We start from the raw sequence: 25620 nt of genomic DNA, 5'->3' as shown, positions 1-25620 counted from the left end.
CCTCTAATTGGTGCCTTCGTTTAGGATTTCTGTTTTTCAGCTATTATTTCAGTAGTCTGGAGGAAATTATTGTTCTGGAGATCTTAATTAAGATCACAAAGTTGATGGATTCCAATAAATATAGAATAATGTGAGCATATTTTTAAAGACTCTGGTCTTTAAGTTCCTGCATAGTATACCACATAACACCAAGCATACTTAGGCTTGCGATCTTATGTTTAGTGAGCAAATCAAACACTATAGTTATGTTCAGTATAATAATTTTTATTTCACTGCTGTCTGTTTGTTTTTTTAACATTTTGTTTCTGTTTTTATTATAGCTGTTTCACTCGATTCAGAGAACCTGTTTGGACTTGTCTAAAGCAATTGTACTCTATCAAAAGAGAATATGTTGTAAGTATGCCCTAAGTATACATATTGATCAGATAAACAGTGAGAAATAGGATATTTTGCCTTAATACATCATTTCATATGTTTAGGAAGTAAGACAAGGAAATTACTATTGAGGAGTGCTGTCTTTGGTCTTTAATTGGTGGGAAGGAGGGTCTCTAATAATTTTATCAGAAATTCTTTACATAGGTTGTGTATCATTCAATGTAAATAACTAGAACAAGAACTTTATATTGGGTCTCCCATGGGTAAGTACATATCATTTATTTTCCTAATTATAAAAACGTTTTCTCAGTTTTATGTTTGGGTTTTAAAAAAAATTGGTGTTGTTTATATTTGATTGCCCTGGCTCTCTCATATCCAGGTTTGTTCCTCTTAAAATGGAGAGAGAAAGCACATATAGGTAATTCCTTGACTATATTTTGACAATAGTGCTTCTTCATTAGCATTTTTTATGTTGGATATTGGATTATTGGGAAATAGGATTCTGCCTTAAAGTTATTACTCACAGAGTTATCTCTGAAATGCTAAATATCAAGTTATGTGTTAATATCTTTTAAAATGTCCATTCGTAGATGATTTAATAGTATAATTTCTATATTTCTGAGACTAGAACATGGGAAGCTTTTCTTCTTTTTTTTTTTTTTTTTTTTTTTTTTAATTTTTTTTTTCAACCTTTTTTATTTATTTTTGGGACAGAGAGAGACAGAGCATGAACGGGGGAGGGGCAGAGAGAGAGGGAGACACAGAATCGGAAACAGGCTCCGAGCCATCAGCCCAGAGCCTGACGCGGGGCTCGAACTCACGGACCGCGAGATCGTGACCTGGCTGAAGTCGGACGCTTAACCGACGGCGCCACCCAGGCGCCCCAATGGGAAGCTTTTCTATTTCTGACTGCTGCTAGGCCTCTTTCCAATAATCACAAAGTAACAATTGATGATTTTCCTTCATTAGTCTTTAATTAAGACTCTTTGGGGGAAAGTACAAAATCCTAGGACTTAGAGGCAGAATTTGATAAATTTTCTATGTTACTGTTTACTAAGTTAAGACTTCTGGGCTATAGCTTCATAGTCTTGAGTTCTGAGTAAATCAAGACACAGGACATACATCCCCCACCATTTCTCTATCCCACATCCAGTTAGTCTTAAATGCTGGTTCATTTTGTTGCCTGAATAGCATTCAGTCTCCTTCCTCTCTCCATCCTCTCGCTATCTTAGTTCATGCCACCACCATCTATCACTGTCCTACTTGATTTGCTTCAGCTTCCTAAATGATCTCCTTGCCCTCTCCAGCCCATTGTCTATACCACAGTCAAAGAGCTCCCAATGGTCTAAGCTGGGACAATTTGAGTAACAAAATAAATAACAGTAGTTCTGGATTATAACCAATAAAGTAAAGTAAAGTAAATATCCATTAAGTCAGTGTGGAAATAGACAAACAGGGAAGAAGAAACAGCTCTTCCTTATAAAATAATTTCAGTTAATAAATACAGAAGGAATGAGGGAACCACAAAATCATCATTAGGCAAATACCACAGTAAGAATTGTGGCAGGCAAGGTTCACTGAAAGGTGGCACAATTAATGGGCGAAAGTTTGAGGAGAAACTGGATATTTTCACAGTGTCATGTATTTCCTTCCAAGATTTTTAATAATTACAAAAGAAAGAAATCATAATTTTACAGTGGAGAAACCCAGTAGACACCACCTGAATCAAGTGATCCAGATTGATACCAGTAGTGACAATGTGTTGTTAGTATCATGTAGCCCTGGTATCATGCACTAAGAAGGCCACTCCACCTGTGTGGTTTCCTTCCCCAAAATCTGTAACCCCAGTCTAATTGTGAGAAATAAGACAAATCCACGTTGAGAGACATTCTACAAAATATCTAACCAGTACTCTTAAAGGGCATGAAGGTCATGAAAGACAAGAAAGGCTGAGGAACTGTCACAGATTGAAGGAGACTAAGGAATCTCGATAACTCAGTTCAAGGTCGGATCCTGGATTAGATCCTAGAAGAAAAAGGACATTCATGGGAAAACTAGTAAAATTCAAATAAAGTTGTGGTTTAGTTGATAGTACTCTACCAATGTTAATTTCCTAGTTTTGAAAATTATACCATGATTATGTAAGATACTAATGTTAGGAGAAGCTGAAAAGGGTATACAGGAACTCTGTTCTATTTACAGTCTAAGCCTAAAATTATTGCAAGATAAAAAGCTTTAAAAATGTACATTGAATCAAGATCCAGACTTCCATACCATAGTCTATGAATTCCTACATGATCTGGCCCAGCTCACCTCTTTAGCCACCATGCTACCTGAGGCCTTTTACTCTCACTATTTCCTATGTCTGGAATGTTCCTGCCCTAATTATCTTAAGAGTGGCTCCTTCTTGGGTGTTGGGTGGGGGGATGGGCTAAATGGGTAATGGGTACTAAGGAGGGCACTTGTTGGGATGAGCACTGGGTATAATATGTAGGTGATGAATCATTAAATTCTACTCCTGAAACCATAATTACACTATATGTTAACTAACTTGGATTTAAAAAAAAAAAAAAAGAGTGGCCCCCTTCTTGCCATTCAGAGCCCAGCTTAGTGGTCACCTGCTCAGAGAGGCTTTTCCTGATCACCCAGCCCAAAGCAGCTTCTCTTACTCCCCTCTTCTTACTGCTCTATCTGGTATTTTTCTTTTTGGGTTTTGTATTTGTGAGTACGTTTTTTTTTATTTTCTGTCTCCTGCCACATGAACAAAAGCTCCATAAGAGCAGGGACCTTGTGTGTCTTGTCTGTCTCTCTATTCCCAGTGGCAAGAACAGTGCCTAGTATGTATTAGATCATCCATAAATCTGTGCTGAGTGAATTAATGCTGCCAATCTAATTGGTTTTAGTTCCCTTTTTAGGAAACATCTGAAAATCTAATCAGCAATTAAATATTAATAGGGTTTTTTTGTGTGTGTCTGAATTCTTAAGTCCTGGTTAAGTTAAACCTTGTACGTGGAAACTGGCGAGTTATCTGATACCTGTGTTGCACCTGAATTTTAAAGCTCCCTAAATTAATTTCAGTATTTGAATTTTAAAATTAAAATTAAGAAATGGGCATCCCTTCTTGGAAAATAATAGTCATCACTAAGTAATCCAAGCTGGAGTCTGATGAGGCTCAAACGTTTTCTGCCTCCCTCTGAACAACACTGCCAATTAATTAGAGTCCAGCTCTTGAAACCATTTCCCACCCTAGATTTAGTCCTCAAGTGCATAAAATAACAAAAAGTAATTTTTCAAATGCTTCAACCTGCTGAGGTTTATTCAGGAAAGAGTACATTTCACCAACTGTGTAATTGTGTAGGTGCCATGAATGGTTTCTTCCTAGCCTTAAGCTAAATATGTTCATTTATATGTGACTTGAGACTTCAAGGTAAAAAAAAAAAAAAAAAAAAAAAAAAGGTGACAGTAGCCTCGTGCTATTAGGAACAAAAATGTGAAGTTGCTCTCCGTAGGGACATATTCGTTGTGGAATCGAGTCCCGTATCAGTAAGTAGAGAGAAGGAATAGAAGGTAATATAAAACAACAAAACTTCTTATAATTAGGGGTTTTTTTTAAGCTACATAGAATCATGGCTAAGCATTTAAAATGAAATAAAGTGGGATAGGAAGTGGTGAGGAAAAATAAAGTGAAATAAAGTATGTGAGGATAATAAGGCAAAAATTATAGTTAATTTAATTTTACGAGCACTTAATAGTACCCTGTATAAGATGTTATGCTCACCCTGGGGAGTCCATAGTTGGATGAGGTCCCTGTCCTGAGAAGGTTAGAGTGTCAAGATATAGAAGACACACTCCCGACCCCAACAACCTAATACCAGAAGCCAAGAGGGCGCTGCTGTCACAGAGAAACAGGGATCAACTACTTCATAGGGAAGTAGTCTTTGAGCAGACTTTGACTCAATGTGATTCTTGAGGGGCAGAGAGGAAGGAGGATAGTCATTTATTTCTCAGGAAGAATGGATTCCAGAAACGTCTTCCTCTGGAAAGTTTCATGTGAACTACAGTCACAGATTAATAAGGAAGCAGTAACAAGTGTAACCTTCACCTTTGGATTTGTGTTTCCTGGCTAATGCTCTCATTGGAGTGGTTGTGTCAGGAATGGGGTGCATTCTGAAGGAATTCTGGATTGTTTATGAAAATAGACAAGAATCCTAGTAGCATTCAAAAAACATTTTTAGAGACACATGATGTGTAAATGCATAAATAAGTAAATGTGAAATCAGAGTAGTGGTCAAAGTCAGTCCATAGAAGGGCTATATTTTGAAAAGAAAACATTTAGGAAGCTCAGTGTCATTCTTTGCTCAGCTGTTGGTAAATGTGGATTTGGGACCAGTGGCTGTGTAACAGCCCACTATTCCATTGTTTGGATACACACTAGTTTATAAATCAGTCCCCAGGGTAGAGAAAGAAAGTGTTTTGCTGCTATAAATATTGATGTTTTGGTTACTTTTCTGTCTGCAGCTTTGTGCCCATTTCACTAAATCCTTGGAAAGTGCTAACAGTAGAAGTGCAATGTCAAAAGATACATAGAATTCTGTGACATGTTATGTTTACTGTCAAATGAATCTGCAGAAAGCTGTACCAATAACTGTCTCACCAGCAGTGTCATCTGAGGTTGTCTTTAAAAATAAGGCCAAGATTAGACATGACCAATTCATGGTTCCAGCTCTGCATTTAAAAACCCCACTGAGACTTCAACCCGATTACCTGCCCACCCTTGATCCCCACTCCCACTTCCAACCAAAAACTCATGTCATGAATAAGGTATGGAATTGCTTTGCAATCAAGTAGAATGTACCTCAGAAAGCAGAGATCAAAAAGCCAGTGAGAGAGAATAAGCAGAGGAAACCGGCCCTATATTATAGGCAGCCACAAAAGATTCCCACAGTCATACTTGACAAACCCAACTTTCTTTATTTCAGCTCGAAGCGGCACATTATCGGCTCGCTTTTCAGTGCAGAGGTCATTTTCTGGTTCTGATTACAGGGCACCAAACCCACTGACAGATGTACTCAAGTGAATTTGATCTCTCCTTTTGCAAATGGAGGGACAGCATGAAAGTTAAATGGTGGTGGGGGGAGGGCTTACCTTGTAGCTTGCCACGTGGATTTAATTTCATCCCGTCTTTCCCTCTAAAAGAGAGAGGAACTTGTGGTGGGTCTCTCCTCTCTGTAATAAAAATGCTCATTGTTCATGGCTCCTTTTGGTCTTTTCTTCATCAGTCTTGTCTCAAGAAGAAAACGAACTGGGAAAATTTCTCCGATCCCAAGGCTTCCAAGACAAAACCAGAGCAGGAAAGATGATGCAAGCAACGGGAAAGGCCCTCTGCTTTTCTTCCCAGCAAAGGTGTGTGGCCTTCACTGGGGTTCCACTGTGGGGTCAGCAGAGAATCTGGCGTCTACCCAGCCATGGAGGGGACTCTCCTGTTCTTTAGAAGTCTCTCCCCTGAGACTGAGGAGCTACTCTGTTCTCAGTTATTAGTCTGTATTTAACTCTCTGATTAAGATAACATGTATGATTTTTTTCCCTTCCTATTAATTTTTAAGTTTTTCTTTTTTTTTCATATTTCTTCTGGTCTGTAGGGAGCGTTTCATTTGGCAATCACTCTGAGTGCTGCCTAGGCTTATGTTTGACCTTCAGCATTGCCCATAGCAGTCAGGCTGATCCCCTCTAGCCTCTGATTAAAGCAGGAACCTAATGAGACCAGGTGGAAGTGTTCCCTGTCTGCTCTCTGTAGGCCAATTAACTTTGGAGAGGTGGTGGTCATGATTCCCGGACCCATTCTGCTCAGACCCTGGACCAGCAACATCAGCAGTATCCCCTAGAAGCTTGTTAGAAATGCAGAATTTAGGCCCCATCTCACAACTGCTGAACCCAAATCTGCATTTTTTTTTTTATTTTTATTTTTTTCAACGTTTTTTATTTATTTTTGGGACAGAGAGAGAGACAGAGCATGAACGGGGGAGGGGCAGAGAGAGAGGGAGACACAGAATCGGAAACAGGCTCCAGGCTCCGAGCCATCAGCCCAGAGCCTGACGCGGGGCTCGAACTCACGGACTGCGAGATCGTGACCTGGCTGAAGTCGGACGCTTAACCGACTGCACCACCCAGGCGCCCCCCCAAATCTGCATTTTAACAAGATCTTCCCAGTTGATTTTGATTCAGCACATTTAAGTTTGAGAAGCTCTGGTAGAGAGGAAATTGTGGCAGAGAAGTGACATTTTTTTTTAACACTCTCATGACTCATTTTATGGTTGGTGTAGAATAAGCAGGAGCCCCTGCATACAGTTGCATTTAGTGCCTGAGGAAAGTGACACTCCTTCTCCATTCCTCTTCCTCCAGTCACTAATTAGCCTAAACATGTCACTTACTAATATTAGGCAAGATTATACCTACATAAGACATGTAGGTAGTTTCCAAAAATTTTCAGGTTACAAACATTTTGCTTCCTCCAATTGTCCAAAATTTTCTTCTCTTAATTTCTTCTTCTTTCAGTCCCTGTGGGCCAAGAGCAGGCCATCAGCCTGTTACACAAGTTTCAATGAAAACCTGGAAAAGGTGGGGTGGAAGGAAGAGACCAACTGTGTCAGTTTCCCGTGGTCCTACTCCTGGGCACGTTGGTTCTCCCTAATAACATCTGGACCCTGACTTTGTGGGCAGTGCCAACTTTCATAGTTGAATGAAGCTATGTCTAATAGTTCTGCACTTGTTTTCCAAGAAAAGTGTTTGTTTATAATTTTCAGTTGTACCTTTTAATCAATCTTATTTATAATAGTTTTTCCTTGTAAAAATACTACTGAAAAAATTTAAGAGTCAAGTCCAAAGGAGAAAATTAAAAAGCAATTAAAAATTTCCTAATACAGATGACCCACATGTAATGCTTTGATAGGTATTTTCTATGCATATATACTTTCCCCAGCCTTACCAAGATAATTGGTTCTCAATAAATCTTTCAAAGAGTAAATTCTCATGTGTTAAACATATCACTAATTTCAGTGGGAAAAATTCTTATACATACCTGTATGCCAAGTTGTACATCAGCTTATGGGAAACAAAGCCAAATCCCTGGACACAATCACTGTAAGAGTTGCCATTACTGATCACATAATTACTTTATAACATGGCTATCCAGTTACACCGTTTCAGAGTTGTGTACCAAATTATCTCCCAGAACACACATGTGGTACCTTAAGTTTATATAATCTAACCTTTGGATATAAACAAAAACAGTAAAAGAAATCAACAGAAACAATGCAAACAGTACTTAAAAGTATCACCACTATAAACTAGCAAACTGCACTGTATCTATAATTAATGCAGCTTGGACAACTTTAAAATTTGGAAGGTGACCTCCTGCAAGGTGGCCCTGGTTTCACAGCACTTAGCTGCTGACCGGGCACATGACATCCACACCAGTCCTCCTAAATATGAACAAAATAGAGGATGACATAAAACTCTGACAAAGTTGAATTTTCAGATCTTGAATGGATGTAATTTGAAATATGCTGGGATATATTTGTAATAGAAACAGTGTCACACCAGACAGTTTTTTTGGAGTACTGCTTGCTGATCACTTAGCAAATTGATTTTTTGATCAAATAGCCATAACACCTTTTGTTCTCCATGTATACATTTTAAAAAACAACTATAGCATAGTGTTCCAGGGCATTCCACAATATGCTTAACCTGAGCCCTTCTTTTTATTACTTGGGTCACTTCCACATTTTCCTGCTAAATGATAAATGTCTTTGGAGTAGACCTTTATTTAGGCAGTTTATTAATTATTCCCCTTGTGTAGGTTTTCATCAATGAAGATGTGTACCAGTCTTCCACTAAAGCTTGGTATTTCTGGTTATTGAGTTTTTCCTTGGTCTAGACTCAGTCCTTGGTACCACAAATGAACAGGTTTTCACCTTTCTAATCTTGTGCGAAGCAAGTTACAGAAAAAAATGGAAGTGATTTTGTATGCTTTTTTCTTTCCTTCAAGATCTTAACATCTATCATCATGTCATTACCTCTTCAAAGGTTTCTGTCTAACTTTACAACAGTCAAAGAAATTAAGAATATTTTATTCATAAGACTCTTTTTCAGCCAGTTTAGGGAAATTGGCAAGGTCTAAGGGAAGAGAAGAAGGAGTCCAGAAATGAACAGGATTCTTAGGTGGACAGCTGAGGACTCTTTCCCTCTTTAAATAGAAGTCTCCAGTTTTATAAACTTTCACACCAGCATTTGTTTTACTGACTTATTTGATAGTCATTGCTACAACTGTGCATTCAATTTGATGAAAGGTGGGTATTAAATTTAATCCAATGGTGATAAAGGACAAGCTTACTTTATGGCACCATAATATGTCTTTGAAAACCACCTGCAACACTTTGGTAGGATGATATGAGCAAACTACTTTTAGAGAAGTGCTGACTATTTAAAAACAATGCTTTACAGAAAAGAGGAAAACTGGAGAAAATAATAAAGGGTTTTTTTCTTAAACAGTTTATTGGCCCATCTGTAATCTTCCCGTGCTCTACACATGTGAGGCACTGCAGAAGCTGGTGGAGATGCCACGCGCTGACTTCAGCTCACTAACACCACTGTTCCCTTCCGCTAAATAAGTTTGCATTTCAGTTGAGATGTAATTCTTCATCTTATTTTTATGTTTTGAACCTGTGCCCTGCAAGTTCATGCAGACAACTGTATCTTAAGAGTGTAATTCATGTAATGTTACTCATCTTGGGTAGGAAGATGGGAGAAGCAGTATTTCCCTCCCCTGTAAAATATTGTATCCAAAGTTTGATATGCCTCAAACATTTTTTTTTACTTAATAAATGATGATATGTTACAACTAATAATTATTTTCTATCCACTTCATTGTATGGCGTACATTCATTTATGGTAGAGTCCTTAAGTTTTGTTTCTTTATAAGGCTCAATCCTATAACCTGTCTGAATGTACCTAACACAGTAGATCCACAGTGCTTCTCTCCCTTCCTAGACCATTTAAAAATTCTTCTGTTCATGCTTTATTCTCTGTGACTGTGGGAGCAGAACTCCTAGCATTTGGAGAGTAATCTAACAATGACGTAGCCAGGGAGACCCTAGTCAAATACAAGTCCACTCCTTCTCAAAGAGCCAGGCTTCAGAGGAGCAGAAGCAGGGAATGCCAAGAATAGAGATGGGAAATGGTTATGCCTTGACCCTTCTCCATGAACGCAGGATTGGTTCCAACTCCAGACAGGTATTCTTTGCCCAGGCATGAAACCACCCCAACAGTACTGTTGGAAACCCTTCCCAATGGTACATTCAAGTAACAGTTATCTAAGGAATGAGTACATGGGTAATCATTTCTGGTGAACTCATCAGTTCATACGTTTCAATTATAATCCATCAAATATTTCTGCAGCATTGTCTATATTCTAGGCACTGTTCTGGGCTCATGAGTTTAAGATTGGTAAACTGTCAAGGATGCAAACTGATGGCCCGCCTGGTTTCAAGATTATGGCTTTATCCTCTTGTCTAGGTTGGCCTTGCGAAATCCATTGTGTCGATTTCACCAAGAAGTGGAGACTTTTCGGCACCGGGCCATCTCCGACACTTGGCTGACGGTGAATCGCATGGAGCAGTGCCGGACTGAATACAGAGGGGCATTATTATGGATGAAGGATGTGTCACAGGAGCTTGATCCAGACCTCTACAAGCAAATGGAGAAGTTCAGGAAGGTAGGATATTTTATGAAGGTTACCAAGAGGGGTACCTGCTGAAAGGTAATGAGGTGTGATTTGAATCACTCTAGTGAAGAAGACATAACTCAAAAGCACCAAGGATGCAATTAATCATCACCAGTGTCTTTTTATGTGACAGAATACCAATTAATGTGATATATAATTCTCTAAGGGTAAGATAGAAGAGACAGCTGGAAATTGCTGGGATTTAGTAACTAGTTCTAATTGAAGTCGGATTTTCATATAATGTACACTTTTTGTAAGGTTGTCACTTTAAAATGCTTTTTCATGCATAACTAAAAATCAAGAGTAGATCAAATGAAAGTGGGAAGTGAGGACAGGCTATTGGAGAAATCTTTTTTAATTGCTAATGAGTATTAAAATTAATAGAATAATAATGTTCCTTTGTTTTGTGAAGTGGTTGGGAAGCAGTGGGGTTTGGTTGTGGGATTAACTAATGTGGCATCTGCAATAGACCACTTCAGAAATTTGTCTGAGGATAATAGATTGCTGAGGAGGTGGGTATGCTCTTAAATTTCCCTGAAATAACTGGTGAGTAGCAGAAGAACAATATTCCCTTGTTTTCTTAATTCTCTTGCGTCAATTTAGCTGTTTGGAGATTTGGCCATACGAAGACATATCCTACCACTAGGTGGCAGTCATATACTGAGTATTTATGAATATGCAGTGACTGTTGTGTACAGTCTTGGTAGTTCTTTGTTTGGTTGATTTGGATGTATTTCAGGATGTGAAAGAAAAAAAAATCAAACAAATGTTAGGTTTGACATAATATTGTGTCAATTATCTTACTCATTTCAAATGATCCATTTGTAATTAGTGATGTTGCTTAAAATCCCAAGATTTCTTTTTAGGTACATCATGTGGAGTTGTAAATGGGAAACCCTGCTAGTGCATAGGAGGTTGTGTGTGTGTGTGTGTGTGTGTCTGTGTGTCTGTGTGATGGGGGAAAGGAGGGACCTTCTGTTGCTTAAGAATAGGGTCACCAATTCTTGGCTTAGTATTAGATTGATACAAATTCTTTTAAAAGCCAAATTTTATTTTCGTTTACAATTTGGAATCCCTCTCTATGAAGGGACTCAGAGTTTATTTTCTGATTATAGATAACCTTAATGTAGTAGCAGCATCTAAATTCTTGGCAAGACAGATTTCTGAATTCATGGAAAATATGAACTGAAAAGGCATGAACTAGTAAAACTCACTCATTCTATAAATGGGAAAATCAAGGCCCAGCCTACATGAGAAATTTCCTGACTTTCTAATCAGGCCAGTAATTTGGTTTGTCTTTGACACTTTATTCGGGGGTTGGAGGAGGATGGAGTAGAGAAGTTCAAACAAACAAACAAACAAGACCGTACTTGCAGGCAATAGTGCCAGTCATTTTATATTTACTATTTCCTTTCAGCCTCACAATAATCAAGATACAAATTTAATTTTATAGATGAAGAAAGTGATACCTAGGTTAAGTAACAAGTCCAAGGTCAGACAAGGAAATGAAAGTCAGAATCTTAGAAAATAGGCATAATTTTTTTCCTTAAGAGGAAAAAAAAAGTTGAAGAACATATCTAAAATTGACAGTCATTTTCATAGTAATACCTGTCTGTGATTTATTTATCCAACAAACATTTATTGAATGCCTTTTTTTGTGCCGTGTAATAAAAATAAACATACACTTACTCTGGAAGGCAGAATTTCACGTGGAATTGTGTTTATTTGGTTTTGTTTTGGAGGGTGGTTACTAGCTGTGTTAGGATGAAATAAAAACCAAGCTCTTCGTCATTTGGGTTGAATGTTGAAACACTACCCACTCTTTAGTGTCATCAATCTGTTGATTTTGGAAAATATGGTTTAAAAAAATTTTTTGCTATGCAGAAGTAGCTGAAGCAATGCCTTACTCTACAATCCCATGTGCCCTGGATTTAATTTAATAGCTGAACATGGTGTACTTTGAATTTAGGGAAAGAATTTTTTTTAAAGAAGTCTGTATTCAAGTGGATATTTGATTAGGCAGGACTGTCCATGAGGACAGGGACCAGATTTGTCTTTTCACTGGCCAGCACCTGGCCCCCAAGTTAGCACTCGTGTCAGATGGTCAGATTCCAGCCATTGAGCTTGAAGTTCCAGACTCTGTTTCTCAGATGGATAGGGATTCCCACCACCCACACCTGGAATTGACATACGGTTTTGTAGGTAAGAAGTAACATTATTATTTTGTGGCTTGCCGCTTTCTTTGGAATGGATTTAAATTGTGGAATGTGCTGTTTGCTTGGAGTTTATAACATGAAATTTAACTGTGAGCAAGCTTTAGTGTTTTGTCCCAGCGGGATTCCATTTTAAACAGTCTCCATTTATCTCTCAGAAACATGCTACTGAAACACTTTTCTGTATCCTCTGGGAGAGGGGTCTGGCTGTGGGTGGCTTCTTAGGTGCCACTGTGGGAAGGAGAATTTCAGTCTCTGCAGAGCCAGCTGTCACCTTCATATTTCAACTGATGAATCCTGAACGAAAAGTGGTATTTTTCAGTAAAGTCAGTTCTTTGGGTTCACACTTTTTGAGGAGACAGAATTCTAATTCATCTTCACAGATGTGATCCCCTGAATTGCAATCTTTAGTATGCATTCATTCATTTATTCTTTCATCCAGCAAATGATATGGAAACCCCACTGCATGGTAGGCCAGATGCAGAAAGGTATAGTAGTGAATAAGTAGACATGATCACTGCCCTCCTGTCACATGTAGTCACTTGGGGATCAAGCAAGTAAACTTGATGCAGTATGATGAACCATTGTCTGTGGTAGCACATGGTATCATGGGAACACATAGGAGGGGCTTCTCAAAGAAGCATAACCACCTCTGTGTTCTCACTAGCTCACCCAGAAAATATAGAGAAGGGGTTGGAAGGACCCAAGCCTTGAGGCTGGGAGAGCTGCTTGGGAGGCTCTTGTACAAATCTAGGTGAGACATGGGGTGCCACAGAACCAAGATGCACGTAGACCAGGGAAATATATGTTCTGCCTTCTCCTACACTCCACAGTAGCAGCACTTTAATTACAGAGTCTTCTGTCTTCTTAGAAATGTGCAGAATAAGTATAAATAAATAAATAGCAAGATCAAGTGGACTTTCCCTTCCAACCAAAGCTTTTCTCACAGTATTTTCAAAGTGCTAAGAAACTTTTAAATAACACACCGTGAGCATGACCAAAACGATGAATGAAAAACTTAAAATTAAACAAAGCAAATAATCTGTTTTCATTCTGGCAACCTTTGAAGCACATAGGCCTGATGACAGATCTCTCAGCAGCAACACTAATAAGCATTTATTAAGTGCCTATATTTGGGGATGGAAATACAAAGAGGTGGAAAAGCTTGATCCCAGCCCTCAAGAAGGACCCTGCTAGTCATCTGTTCCTTGTCAAAATTACCGTGATAAACAAGACACCTGGAGAGTGTGGCCATATGTAGTTATTCTCCTAAAGACCAAATAATAGGAAATGGTGGATGAATTTAAATGTGCAGGGCTGGATGACTGTGAGCAGTAGGAAGCCCCTCCTGACAGTGTGATTCACCCCAGGAGGGAAATGGACGGGAGACTACACCACAAAGTATTTTATGAGCAGTTACAACGTGTGATATATGTGCCCTTTGAAGGCAGAGTAAAAGGGTATGATTTAAAAATAGAAGTCAGCTCCTTGTAGCAGATTACATCAGCTTAAGTTGTGAGCTCACAGAAGAGCTTTTGCAGCCTGATGCCCTTGAGAGAGTCCTCCTGTGGTCAATTAAATGTCTTGTTTTTCTTGAAAGTCAGAAATGGGATGGAGGGTAATTATTCTAAATGGAATAAAAGCCATGTTAGGTGTAAGAAAATAGTTCTGAATCCTCTAAAGAGATAATATGGAAATGTATACGTGGGCATTTGTTATGAGTCAGAGTCCTTATAGACAAGGACAAGGGAACCAGCGTTTTAATGAGGGCCATTTATTAAATGGCTTAATGAAATCCTACAGCATTTGTCTAGGGTTTCATCACCATAATTCAAAAGGGTATCTAAAACATATTGTAGGAAATATGAATGATACACACTGGCATTCTTGGGCTTGTGTCTTTTTAAAATTGTGTTAGATTTTGGAGAGCTGTTAATTTACTAAAGTCCCATTATCAAAGGATATGTTACTGTGAGAAGGTTTCTTAACAAATGGCTTAATAGGTGGGACCTCGCTGGGGTCATCAGCCCATGGTGTTCCTGTGTCCTGACTGAAGGTTTGGATCTATAGAGCTTGGTCAAGGACTAGTAAACAGCAGTATTGACATTAGAGAGTTTTTTTTTTCTTGTGGACAAAGACTTGGGTTAATTAATTTGACAGTATCATTAATTACTGCTGAAATCATTGGTCTTTGTCAGAGGTCAGGCTCTTTTAGCAATTGAGGGCAGGTCCCACGGGAGCCGGAGACGCCAAGAGATGCAGGAGTATCACCACTCAGCCATCTCCTCATTCTGAGATAAAAAGCCTTTCCTTTTTGCCTGGGCCCTCCAGCTTTCTGGCTTACAAGAGTATTCTGCTTCATTTCAGTGCTAAGGGCAGGGCTGAGACCCCCCAATGAGTTGTGTTGAGTGAGCATGGAGAATTTCAGGTTTGGGTCCACACAATAGACCAACACCACCGTGCCTGCTTAAGCAGTGCCTTGACTCCAGGACTTGCTTTAATTCATACATAAAAGGGAAGGGTGTTTGGCCCATTATCAATTCTGTCTCTTCCAGTGCTACAATCCTATGCACTGGCTTGAGCTCTTTGATGAGGTGAAAGTTCCTTTTGTAAAGCTAACATACTCTTTAACCTATCTGTTTCATAACTCTCCATTTTCTTTTGTTGGTTTTTGGTGTGTGTTTGTTGTTTGTTTTGGTTGTTTAACTAGGGCCCCTGTTTTTTGTGGTCCCCAAGAAGACCAAATCGGGTTGCTAAACCTTACCCTTGGGTGGTGGTTTCTTTATACTACCTGAATGCCATAGGAAAAACATGCCATTTCCATATGGTACCACTGGGAAGGGAACAAATAATTACACCCTTGCTTTCATGTTTAAATTTCATGAGGTGAGGCCTTTGGGGCTCTATGTGTCTTTATTAATTTCCCCCCTGAACTTGGCAAATGACAAAAATTAGTTTCAGGGTTAAGCCAAGACCATTTGGAATAGCAGGCATGAAACATAACTTACAAACCTGGTGTCTGGCCGGCTGTGGCTCCTGATTGGAAATACAGACAAAGGAGCATGACCTCAGAGTTCGGATGGCTCTACCCTCTGTCTCCAGCCCTGCCTACACCAGCTGGGACAGCTTGGATAGGTCCTGGTAAGTCTATGGCAATTTTCTCAATCACTAAAGGAGAAATAGGTACTAGATGACCGCCAAGCTCTCTTCCAGCTGTAATATTTTTCATATTCATTCTCTAAGTTGTTAAGGTCTGAAATTGTTAAGTTCATCTGTAGAGAGGTGTAGACACTGGTACAGAGCTAACATGTCCTTTGTCAGTGAAGTGTTTTCCTCTTAACTCTTGGTAAGTATTGGTCTTGTTGAGTCGGCTTGGTCTTGTCACTGTTGCTTTAATCTTAGACTCTGGAAAAGAATATTTCACTCACAAGATAAATCTTGGGCAGAGGAGACTTAAATTTTTACAAAATGAGTATAATTATATTTTTATTTACAGAATACTTTTGCAAGGGTCAGAAACCTATGGCCCATGGGCCAGCCGCCTGTTTTGGTAAATGAAGATTTTATTGTAACATGACCATGCCCATTCATTTATATATTATCTATGGCTGCTTGCATGATACCATAGGGGTATGAGTAGTTACAACAGAGACTGTGGTCTGCACAGCCAAAAATATTTAGCCTCTGCCCCTTTTACAGAAAAGAGTTTGCTGGTCCTTGATTTATAGACACCTCTAATGCATGCTGAAGTTAAGAAACTTTAAGAATTTAAAAATGTCTAATTGCGATAAAACACATAACATAAAATTTGCCATCTTAACCATTTTTAAGGGTCCAGTTCAGTGGTGTTAAGTATATTCACTTTGCTGTACAGCAGATCTCCAAAACTTTTTCATCTTGCAAAACTGAAACTGTGTACCTATTAAACAACCACTCCTCATTTGCCCCTCCTATCATTCCAGCCCCTGGTAACTATCATTCTACTTTCTGTTTTTATGAATTTGACTACTTTAGATACCTCATATAAGTAGAATCATGCAGTTTTTGCCTTTTTGCGACTAGCTTATTTCCCTTAGCATATTGTCATCAAGGTTCATCCATGTTGTAGCATGTGGCAGGATCTTTTCTCTTTTCAAGGAATAATAATAGTTCTAAGGAGTAGTATTTCACTGTATGCTTATACCACCACATTGTACTTATTCATTTGTCGACAGACACATTTAAGTTGCTTCCATCACTTGGCTAGCGTAGATAGTGCTACTTATGGATATTGGTGTGCAAATAGCTCTTCAAGACCCTCCTTTGAACCCCAAATGCATAATAAACAAATATAATATACATCTTATAAATATTTGTACTCCTGAATGAAATTTAATCCTTCCATTGAATAAAAATAAGACTTAGGTTATACGAGCAAGGAGTTGTTTGATTTTATCCTAGAAAATACTGTCTACACAATACTAATTCATAATTTATATTCTGTAATTTCTGTAAGAATAGTAAATATTGATATGTTTAAAAATAAACCTATAGAATAGCATAAAAGCAAATGTTTTGGTTTGAAATAGATTTTTTCACAGAGGAGTGGAGAGGACTACTTCTCTCTTGAGAGAGGTATCAAATCTTTGCATATGGCATTTCTCCAGTTGTTTGAAGGAAAAGCCTGCTTAACTCTCAAGTTTCAGAGTAGACTGGACAAAAGTGTGTTATCGAAGTGTGAACTGATCCCGTCCAAGATAGTTTTCCTTTTGCCAAATTGTCTGGCTTTTCTTCCTAAGACTTATATGTATTGGATGGCATATGCAAACCTGGTTTCTAGAATTTCATGGGTGATAATATACAAAACATAAGATTTTACTGAGTAGAACCATCAGGTTCCAGATCAAAATGCTGCTGTATAATGAGCCCATTTTATAACAAGGGCTTCTCAGTGTGTTAGCAGCTAGAATGTCTTGGATGGATTCATTATTTCCGTATTTCATCATGTTATGCTTTTGGCTGCAGGGTCAGAGGAGTGGCTAGTGCCCATGACACTCTCCCTCCCCTCCCCCTAGCCCAACCGCAGACTGTTCCATCTGCCTCTGTCTACTTTTGGTAGCTCCTGAAGAAGGTGTCATTTTAGATTATGGTTAAATGGAAAATCACTGTATTCAAGAAGTATGATATACTAGTTACTGTCTCTCTAGTCTCCGAGTCTGCCATATCTGTCTATCCCTCTAGATTAGCCTCTTCCTTTTGATTAACAGCTCAGATTCATCTTTCCCAGCTAGTCCTCTTATTCTCTCTTGGCAAATTGCTTGCAATTCTTGCCATCTTAAGGAATTTAGTGTAAAAAAAAAAGACAGTGGTAGCTGGTGGGTTAGCTAAGCACTTTGGTTTTAAATGTTTATGCTTGAGAGATTTGTCCCACTATGCTATTATTCTTATTTTACAAAATGGTGGCTTACTTAGGTACACAAAATAGAATGTGATTTTATTTAATTTCCAACAGAGGCAATATACTACTTCCTGAATGCCAGTAACTTCACAATACTGTACGTTGCTTTTATTTGAGTTAAAAAGAATTTTCTTCAGAAATATTCCTCTTCACAACCAGACTTTTCAGTGACGGAGAAAAAATCATGATTTGATGGTTTCTAAATTGTCACTTCTACATCAGACTGGATTTTTTAATTGGCTATGGAGAGTTAGTCTTTCAGAAAGAAAGCTCTATATCACAATTACTTTGGGAGAAATCTGTGTTCTGTGTTAGTTTGCCATCAAGGGATATTGAAAGGTTTTGAGTAGCACTCTTTAAATTGATTGGGTTAATTTTTGAGAAACCCCCAACAAAGCATTTCTAACAAGATTTATTCAAGTAGTAATCGCCACATGATGGAGTCAAAGGCTGTTAGTGGTTTCATGGGTTCTCCCGTCCCTCAGGAAAACTCAGAATCTTCTTGCATCCAAGTCCTAAGTTGATCTATACTTTATTGTTTGAACTATCAAAAGAATGAGTTAATAGAAAACTGGTATTTCGATTCACAGTTCTGAGATTTAAAAAAAAAGCAAATAGTAAGAAGATAGTTGATGATTCCTTGATCTCTAGAAAACTGACATAATACTAATCTCAGAGGGAAATTAGCCATGGACGCCCACATGTCACCCCATTTATGACTGGTTCATGGTGGCTCTGTTCGCTGAAGCATGCACAGTTCTCCACCAGCTACTTCTCTCACGGTGGCTTCATGTTGCCTCCTTTAGGAAATTTTTGGTGAAAGTAAAACTTTGAATAGAAAGCAGCTTTAAAGTGTGTATGCTGAACTCTTCTAGCATAAAACTTTCAGGACAATTCTAGGTGTAATAGAACTATTTGAAAAACTTCTGTTGCATATTCAGCAATTATCCTACACTTAATCATTGCATAAGATGAATGAAATTCATATACAGGAGCCCTAAAATCTTACACTGGCCAATTTCACATGGACTCAGGGAGCCCTAAGAAGAAGCAGGCCCTTGAAAGGCCATTGGTATAACTTTGACATGCAATTCCCACATGCATTAATCAGGCTTCTGTTGTTCCCATCAAATGAAATATGATTTTAGGGCTTGGTAACACTTCACAGTTGATTGGCTCTTTCTATCCAACTACCCATCTATCTGTCCATCCATCTATTTAAATTCACTCCCCAGCTGTGATCTTGAGACAACTATTGTCATTTAGATGTTGATTCCTTACTATGGTTCTTCTAGTGACTGCTGACATTGGAATAGGGGGTACTTCTCAAGATAGATTAATTATATAAACAAATTGAAGAATATTGTTTTTTTTGTTTTGTTTTGTTTTTTGTTTTTGTTTTTTTTTTCTGCTTTGTTCCTTTAAATAGTTCCTCCCCTCCTCTGGGCTTGAGAGGTGGGACTCGGCATTCTTATAAGCAAACATAGTTCATGGGTATTAGTTCATGTTCTGAGAGAGGTCCAGGCAAAGACACTTGGAAAATAACCCACATATAGGGAAGAAGAGCCATATGAAAAGCCCATAGATTAATGTATAGGAAATAAATAAATTTCTCACATAGGGAAACTGAAAAGAAGCTAGCAGAGTAAAATTTATTACATTTAGGATCTTGTTCCCCTTTAATTTTTTCATCTTAAATTAGGGGGGAAAGGATACACGAGGACCTGGCAATAGTGATTGCTTCTGTGGCAGAGGACTAGATTGGGGGATGAGAGGAGAGGGTTGAGAATGAGGTTGGAGTTGCACCATATGAATGAGAACAGATAAGATTTGGTACAAGGAAAGAGATAAAATGAGAGGAAACTCCAAGTTGACAAAAACAGATGAGAAGCCAGGTTCCAAAGGTGATGTCACATGGGCAGCCAGATGAAGAAGTTGGAAGATGAAGTCATTTTCAAGAGCCATCAGCAGGGGGAGAGCCATGTGAGGTGGTGAAGTCACTGAAGAAAAGAAGGATCAAAGGCAGATGCCTGAGGGAAACCCACCAAAATCAAGAAAGAAGAGAATGCTTCTTTTGAAAGCCTTCACTGTTCTAAGAGAACTGGAACAAAGCAGAGTTTCGCATATCCTGAAGGGTTTAGGGAAAAGGTGAGAAAGCAAGCAGATAACTTTTCCCATCTCGTCTCAATTGCGTCCTGGAAGGAAGGAGTTGTCTGAATTGCACCAGTGAGAATGCACGGAAAAATCCTTTCCCAAAACAGAATCAAAGGGGGAGAGGGCAACTATTTTAGAGGGAACAGCCTCCATGTTTTGGACCCCACATTAGGTCCTTGCAGTTGCATTGCAGCATTGTATAGGCTGGTATTGGATCTCTTAATGTGGAGGTTTTCTGCCGGCTTGAATGACATGTTCTGTGTTCATTGTCCACATCTAATTCTCGTGCATGCTGATTAATATGCTCATACATCTTGCTGGCACTAAGTATCTCTCTCAACTCTTCTCTCTAAATCTAGCAATTTCATCAGTTCCTTTTAATTGGTAGTCTTACGATGAAACCAAGCATACTTACATGCCTGTGAGCCCTGATTTTTGTCATTAAAATTTCTAGAGAAGTAATATCAGTTGTCGTGAATCAATCTCTGTTCCCTTTGGCTTCCCAGTGTTTATTTATTATCAGTTTATTTTTAATACTCTTACAAGGGCCTCTTAATGCTCCTAATGCTCTAAAAAGAAATTGAAATACATTCAGGTTCTAAACCACGCATCTTTTTGCACACACATTGTAGATTGGGCTCCCACAAACAAAGTATACATGTCAAAATCAGATATGACTGGGAAGGCATAGGGACTTAGTAGCCACCAGGCCTTTCAGACTGCATGGGGGACTCAGGTTTCACCCAGATTTTATCATAGTCACCATAAATCAATGTTTTAAAAAGTTGAAAGCATCTTTAATTTTAAAGATTGCCATATCTTCCACATCCAGACTGTGTAGGCGATGCTTCCTCACCCTCCTTCCCCAAGCCCTGCCAGGAAAAGCCAATGATTTGTAAATTGAAGCTATGTCAGCTAAAGCTTTTATTGGTACTTATTATCTGGGCCTCCGTCTGCTTTTAATTTTAATTCTCTGCTGAAAGAACTAGTTTGGCCTTTCTCTTTTTTCTTTTTCTTTTTCTTTCTTTTAATTTTTGCACATCTTTCCACTTTAAAAAGTAACAGCTAAAAGTAGTGATGTGAGCCAGACAATGGTTTCCAAAGTTAGCGTCCCTCTTTCCTATCCGTAGTGTATTTTGGGTTTGGGGCAAACCTCTTGTTTTCCATATTGACCTACTTGCCTCTCTTCTCTGCCTGGCATGTCCCCATTTCCTCCACCATTCTACAATTTCAGCTAATACATCATGTAAGTAAAGTAAACATTAAGAAGTTGATGCTAGGAAAGAGGGTTTTGAGAATAAAATAAAAGATTTAATCAACTTTTTCACCTATTTGATTGAGAAAGTAAGAACAACGTATTTTAAGAGAATGTTAAACATGAGTTGTGCAAAAGTCAAAATACTGCTCATTTTAAAGATATCTTTTTTCTAGTACAAAAGCACAGCCGATATTTAAGTCTACACTGAACAATATGATCACTTTATTTATATGAGATAATTAACATATTTGAATTTTTTCCCAGCCTCGAGTTTTTCTTAGCATTCTGCCATATAGATAGATGTAGCAGCCACTTAAATATGTACACAATGCGGAATATTTCTGATTAAATATTTGTAAAATGCTCTTCAGTTTAAAAAGCTGTTTCATATTCATTACTTCATTAAAGCTAGACAGCAGCAGTTCAGCGAGGGCATGAATTCATTGTCCTGTTTCTAAGCTAAGACGGAAAAGGCAGAGTCTGACTTACCTTTGGCTACTTATATGAATTGGAATTTGGACCCAGGTCCTCTGAATCCAAAAAATTAATGCTCCTTCTACCATTTCTGCCCCAAGTTCTTGCTAATCCAATAAGTGGATCCCTGTGTGTAGTGAGAAAATGTTTTTGTGGGGGAGGAGACCAGTTTTGCATTAAAGTAGCAGCCACATCTTCCAGCACATTCTGCATCCTCTGTTCTCATTTTTTTCTGACCCCAAAGACTTATTATACTAGTACTCTTAAAGAGTATTTGGAGTTTTTCTTCTCACCGAGGCAATCTGTCAATTTGTCTTCTAATCTAGTCACATTTCTGTATTCAGCATTTAGTACTTCTGTTGTACCTTGCTCTCTAAGTGCACTTTTGAAGTGAAATGACTGGTGTTCATCATGGGTTCCTTGGGGTCAGGTGCCTGAATCCGTAGCAATATACTTTAAGCTCAGAGCCCAATGTCTGAACAAATGCTGTAAGGCTCATGGATGGAGAGTAGACATCACAAAGGCCAGCATTCTCTCCAAGGCTCTTGTGCATATCAGCCTGTAGGTTTAAAACCAGTACAGTATGGAAAGATTTTGACTCCTAAGAAGAAAGTATCCAAGGCCCTACAGCAAATAGGCACAGGTAGATAGATAGCAGGCCATGTGATGTTTCCAGTGAAGGACACACATACAACCAACCCTGAGTCAGGGCCTCTGTGGCCCATGTTGAGCATAAGAATCTTCTGAGAATCAAGTTGGACAGAGAACCCTGAGTCCCACCTAAGGATTCTGATTCAGGAGGCCTAGAGTGGGGCCCAGGGCTCTGATTTTCAGTGAGCTCCCAAGGTGATTCTCTTGCTGGGGAATCCTTGACCACATCTTGACATTTATTTTCCCAGAGCACCACTGTGGGATAGCTGATGCTCATAATGATGACTGATCCATCAAAAAAGGTGATTTTGCTCTTTCAACAAGATAGACATTCAAAAGGACAAGTGTTTCATAGATGAAGATTTCTTATTTTTAAAGTATTTTTAAAAAATAGAGGAAACTTGAATTATATGGAAAAGTCAGTTAAATGAAACCACTTGATTCCCCCAGGGGTTCTACTATATTAAGCATTATTGTGCTTTTTGGCAATCACCATATATGTTTTCTTAAACCCTAGAGCCTGGAGATTTGTATACCACAGACACTCAAATATGCTTACTTTGCTCATCTACAATTAGTATTAATCTTGCTAATTAAATATTTTCTCCTATTTCCATTAAATTCCCCTCAGTATTCTCCAGGCTGACTCAGAAAACTGAAAAAGCTAGAATGGAGCCTCAGGTTAGTTAATATCTAGAATTGATTCCTCAAGATCATGCTGCTTTGTGGGCACATGGCAAACAATTCTGAGAATTCATTTATACATGTTCAACACAGGGAACTTTCCAGGAGCAATCTGGCACTGTTAGTGCCCTGATATGCATGTTAAAAAAATGCAGCATCACAAGTAAATCTCCCCCCTCTACATCCTTCCTGGTTCATGTGGTTTATCTAATGCCTGGAACTGGTCCATCCTCTTGGGACAAGATCATCCTAAGACAGAGAAGGCTTCATCACCAGGTTCTGTAACACTGCCATTGTTTTACTCTGTGGTTTGTTAGGGCTAACATTATTCATAAGAAATAATGTCCTGGCTGTGAGGTACTTTCTGTAGCGAGTACCAAGATGTTGAGAACGAGTTAGGGATGGTATGAAAACAGTAATTCTCGTTTGTTGTAGAATGACATTTATGGCCATGCATGAGAGGCTGTGAAATTATAAAGGAAGACTGTCAGGAATATAGTACCTTGGCATTTCTTGACAAATGTTCAGCCATTCTTGAATAGGACAAATGAAACTTTGAAGTTGAATGTAATAGTAGAAATAACAAAATTTGTAAATACATTATTAAAGATTTATCATGTGCCAGCATTTTGCATAAATAGGCTCATTATCATGATTCCCTCTTGACAGACAGACAAGGATTTTGAAGCTTAAAGAGGTTAAATAACTTTCTCATTGCCACACAGAATGTGGCTAGGCTGGGGAGCAAGGGATTATAAATTTTCTCAGGTCACATCTACATGCACACCTCCTTATTTTCTAGACTGGAAGTGTTTTCTTTCTGCCCATGCATGGTGGGGACTTCTAGACTTGTTCAGTTAAAGGAAGTTAAATATTCTCTCTCGTTTCAGTTTAAATGCTGAGTTTATTAAAAATTTGTCTTCTTGCTGGCACTAGTTTAAGTAGTCTCTTTTTGGATGATCTTTCAGAATTCCATCCTACTTCTTCTCCCTGGAGGACATTGGGCTATGTCCTAGAGGTGGGCAGAGAAGATGGTGTCCTTGAAGCCACCCTTAATCCCCAGGCTCCTTTCTTGTCTTTGCTGCAGGATAGCCAGTCTATACTTGCATGTTCTGTCCCTGAAGCCTGTGGCTGGGATAAGCCATCTCTTTCTCTTCTTTGGCAATGTTCTAGGAGCTTCAGCCACCTTCCCTTGATGAATCACCCTAATGGTAACTCAGATTACCTTAGGCTCCAATTTGGCCTCCAACCTAGGGCCACTCCCTGGTAAGCTCACCAACCTGCACCCTCAGTCACCTTCCTTTTCCTTCTAAAGGTCATGTGAGATCTTCTAGATTTCTTCCTCTCCACACCCCAAGAGCTCAGGGATATCCAGGGGAGCGAAATTCCACCCTGCCTCATCAGCTGCACTGCTTTACTTGGATGCAGCCTGTCCTATTTGGAGCAAAGACAGGCTTGAGAGGCAGTCTCCTTGCCAACTCCTAAGCAGGCAGTGAGGTAGACCACATTCTGCCTTTAGTGTTTATTACTACCATGCTGGAAGAGAGGCAGACACATAAATGACAATACCAGTATAGTGAGCTATACCATAGTCCCAAAATAGGGAGGAAATGATTTCTCAGCTATTCACTGTTCTGTTTCTTCCAGAAAATTTCCTTTCTCCTTCCTTCCATTTCAATAACAGGTGCCTTTTCTTTCTCACGCTGAATAGCAGAGTGTCCCTCAAAATCTTCATCAGATCCTCTAACCTCTTTTCACTGTCCTCACAATTCTTTAAGTGAGCTAATCCGGTATCACAGATGCCACTCCATGTTCTAGGTATTGATTGCTGGACCTCTCCCTTTAGGCCTGATTTCTCACTTACGATAACAGGACACCCTAGGAAATCTAAGACTGTGGGTCTCCTCACAGACCACAATCCACTTGACATGACATTGCCTTCTCTCCATGTCCTGTCTCCTCCTCACATAAGCCTCTTGTTTTTACAACTTACTTGGCTTTGTTGATGGCCCTACCAGTCTCCTAGATTCAAGACTCAAAACCTGACACATTCCTTACCTTCACTCTTGTTATCCAGTCAGCCATCATATACAGCCCACTGAGACTTCCTTCAGAATGCTCCTTGCCTTGGTCTCTTCCTCTTGCTTCTTGTTGCAACCACCCTAGTCTTGGATTTTCATCACCTGGGGCTTTAATGAAAGACCTCCTAGCAGATGTCACTTCTGCTCTTTTGCTTGCCCCTTTCACATTCCTCTCCCTCCCCCCAAACCCCTCACCCAGACTCTTATACTAAATAAACCTTCTCTAGTGGTCTTGATGGTCTTGTCATGCTAAATCTCTGCTCAAGGATCTCTTCTGCTTCTCTGTTAACCTCCCCCTTCTCCATGTTCTCTGTGACCTTGCCCATGTTGTCCATCCAGTGCTGGCCCACACTCCCTGGAAGTTCTGTAATCAGACCAGGTTGCAGCACTACTTGGCAGTAGAGATCCTGAAGGAATAACTGTTAATGTGGGAAGAGTCCTAAGGGAGCTGAAAAACATCTTCCTTTTTCTGTAGATTTTAAAGCAGTAAGAGGTAGACTAATTTGGATGTTTTA

General features: G+C 39.0%; 1 protein-coding gene across 15 annotated transcripts in view; it reads left to right on the top strand.

Moving 5' to 3' along the window:
• Nucleotides 1–25620, top strand: part of ICA1 (islet cell autoantigen 1) — a 155183-nt gene that overhangs the window by 28756 nt on the left and 100807 nt on the right. For all 15 annotated transcript variants that reach the window (XM_019443430.2, XM_019443427.2, XM_019443423.2 and 12 more), the window contains 3 exons: nt 321–393; nt 5655–5778; nt 9946–10144. In XM_019443430.2, the coding sequence (XP_019298975.1) occupies nt 321–393; nt 5655–5778; nt 9946–10144 (396 nt within the window). The remainder of the gene's footprint in view (nt 1–320; nt 394–5654; nt 5779–9945; nt 10145–25620) is intronic.

Source organism: Panthera pardus, unplaced genomic scaffold (genome assembly GCF_024362965.1).
Source record: "Panthera pardus isolate Hobbes unplaced genomic scaffold, ASM2436296v1 HiC_scaffold_8, whole genome shotgun sequence".
Taxonomy (NCBI): domain Eukaryota; kingdom Metazoa; phylum Chordata; class Mammalia; order Carnivora; family Felidae; genus Panthera; species Panthera pardus.
The sequence above is the reverse complement of the archived record's forward strand: the minus strand, read 5'-3'. Positions and strand labels throughout refer to the sequence as shown.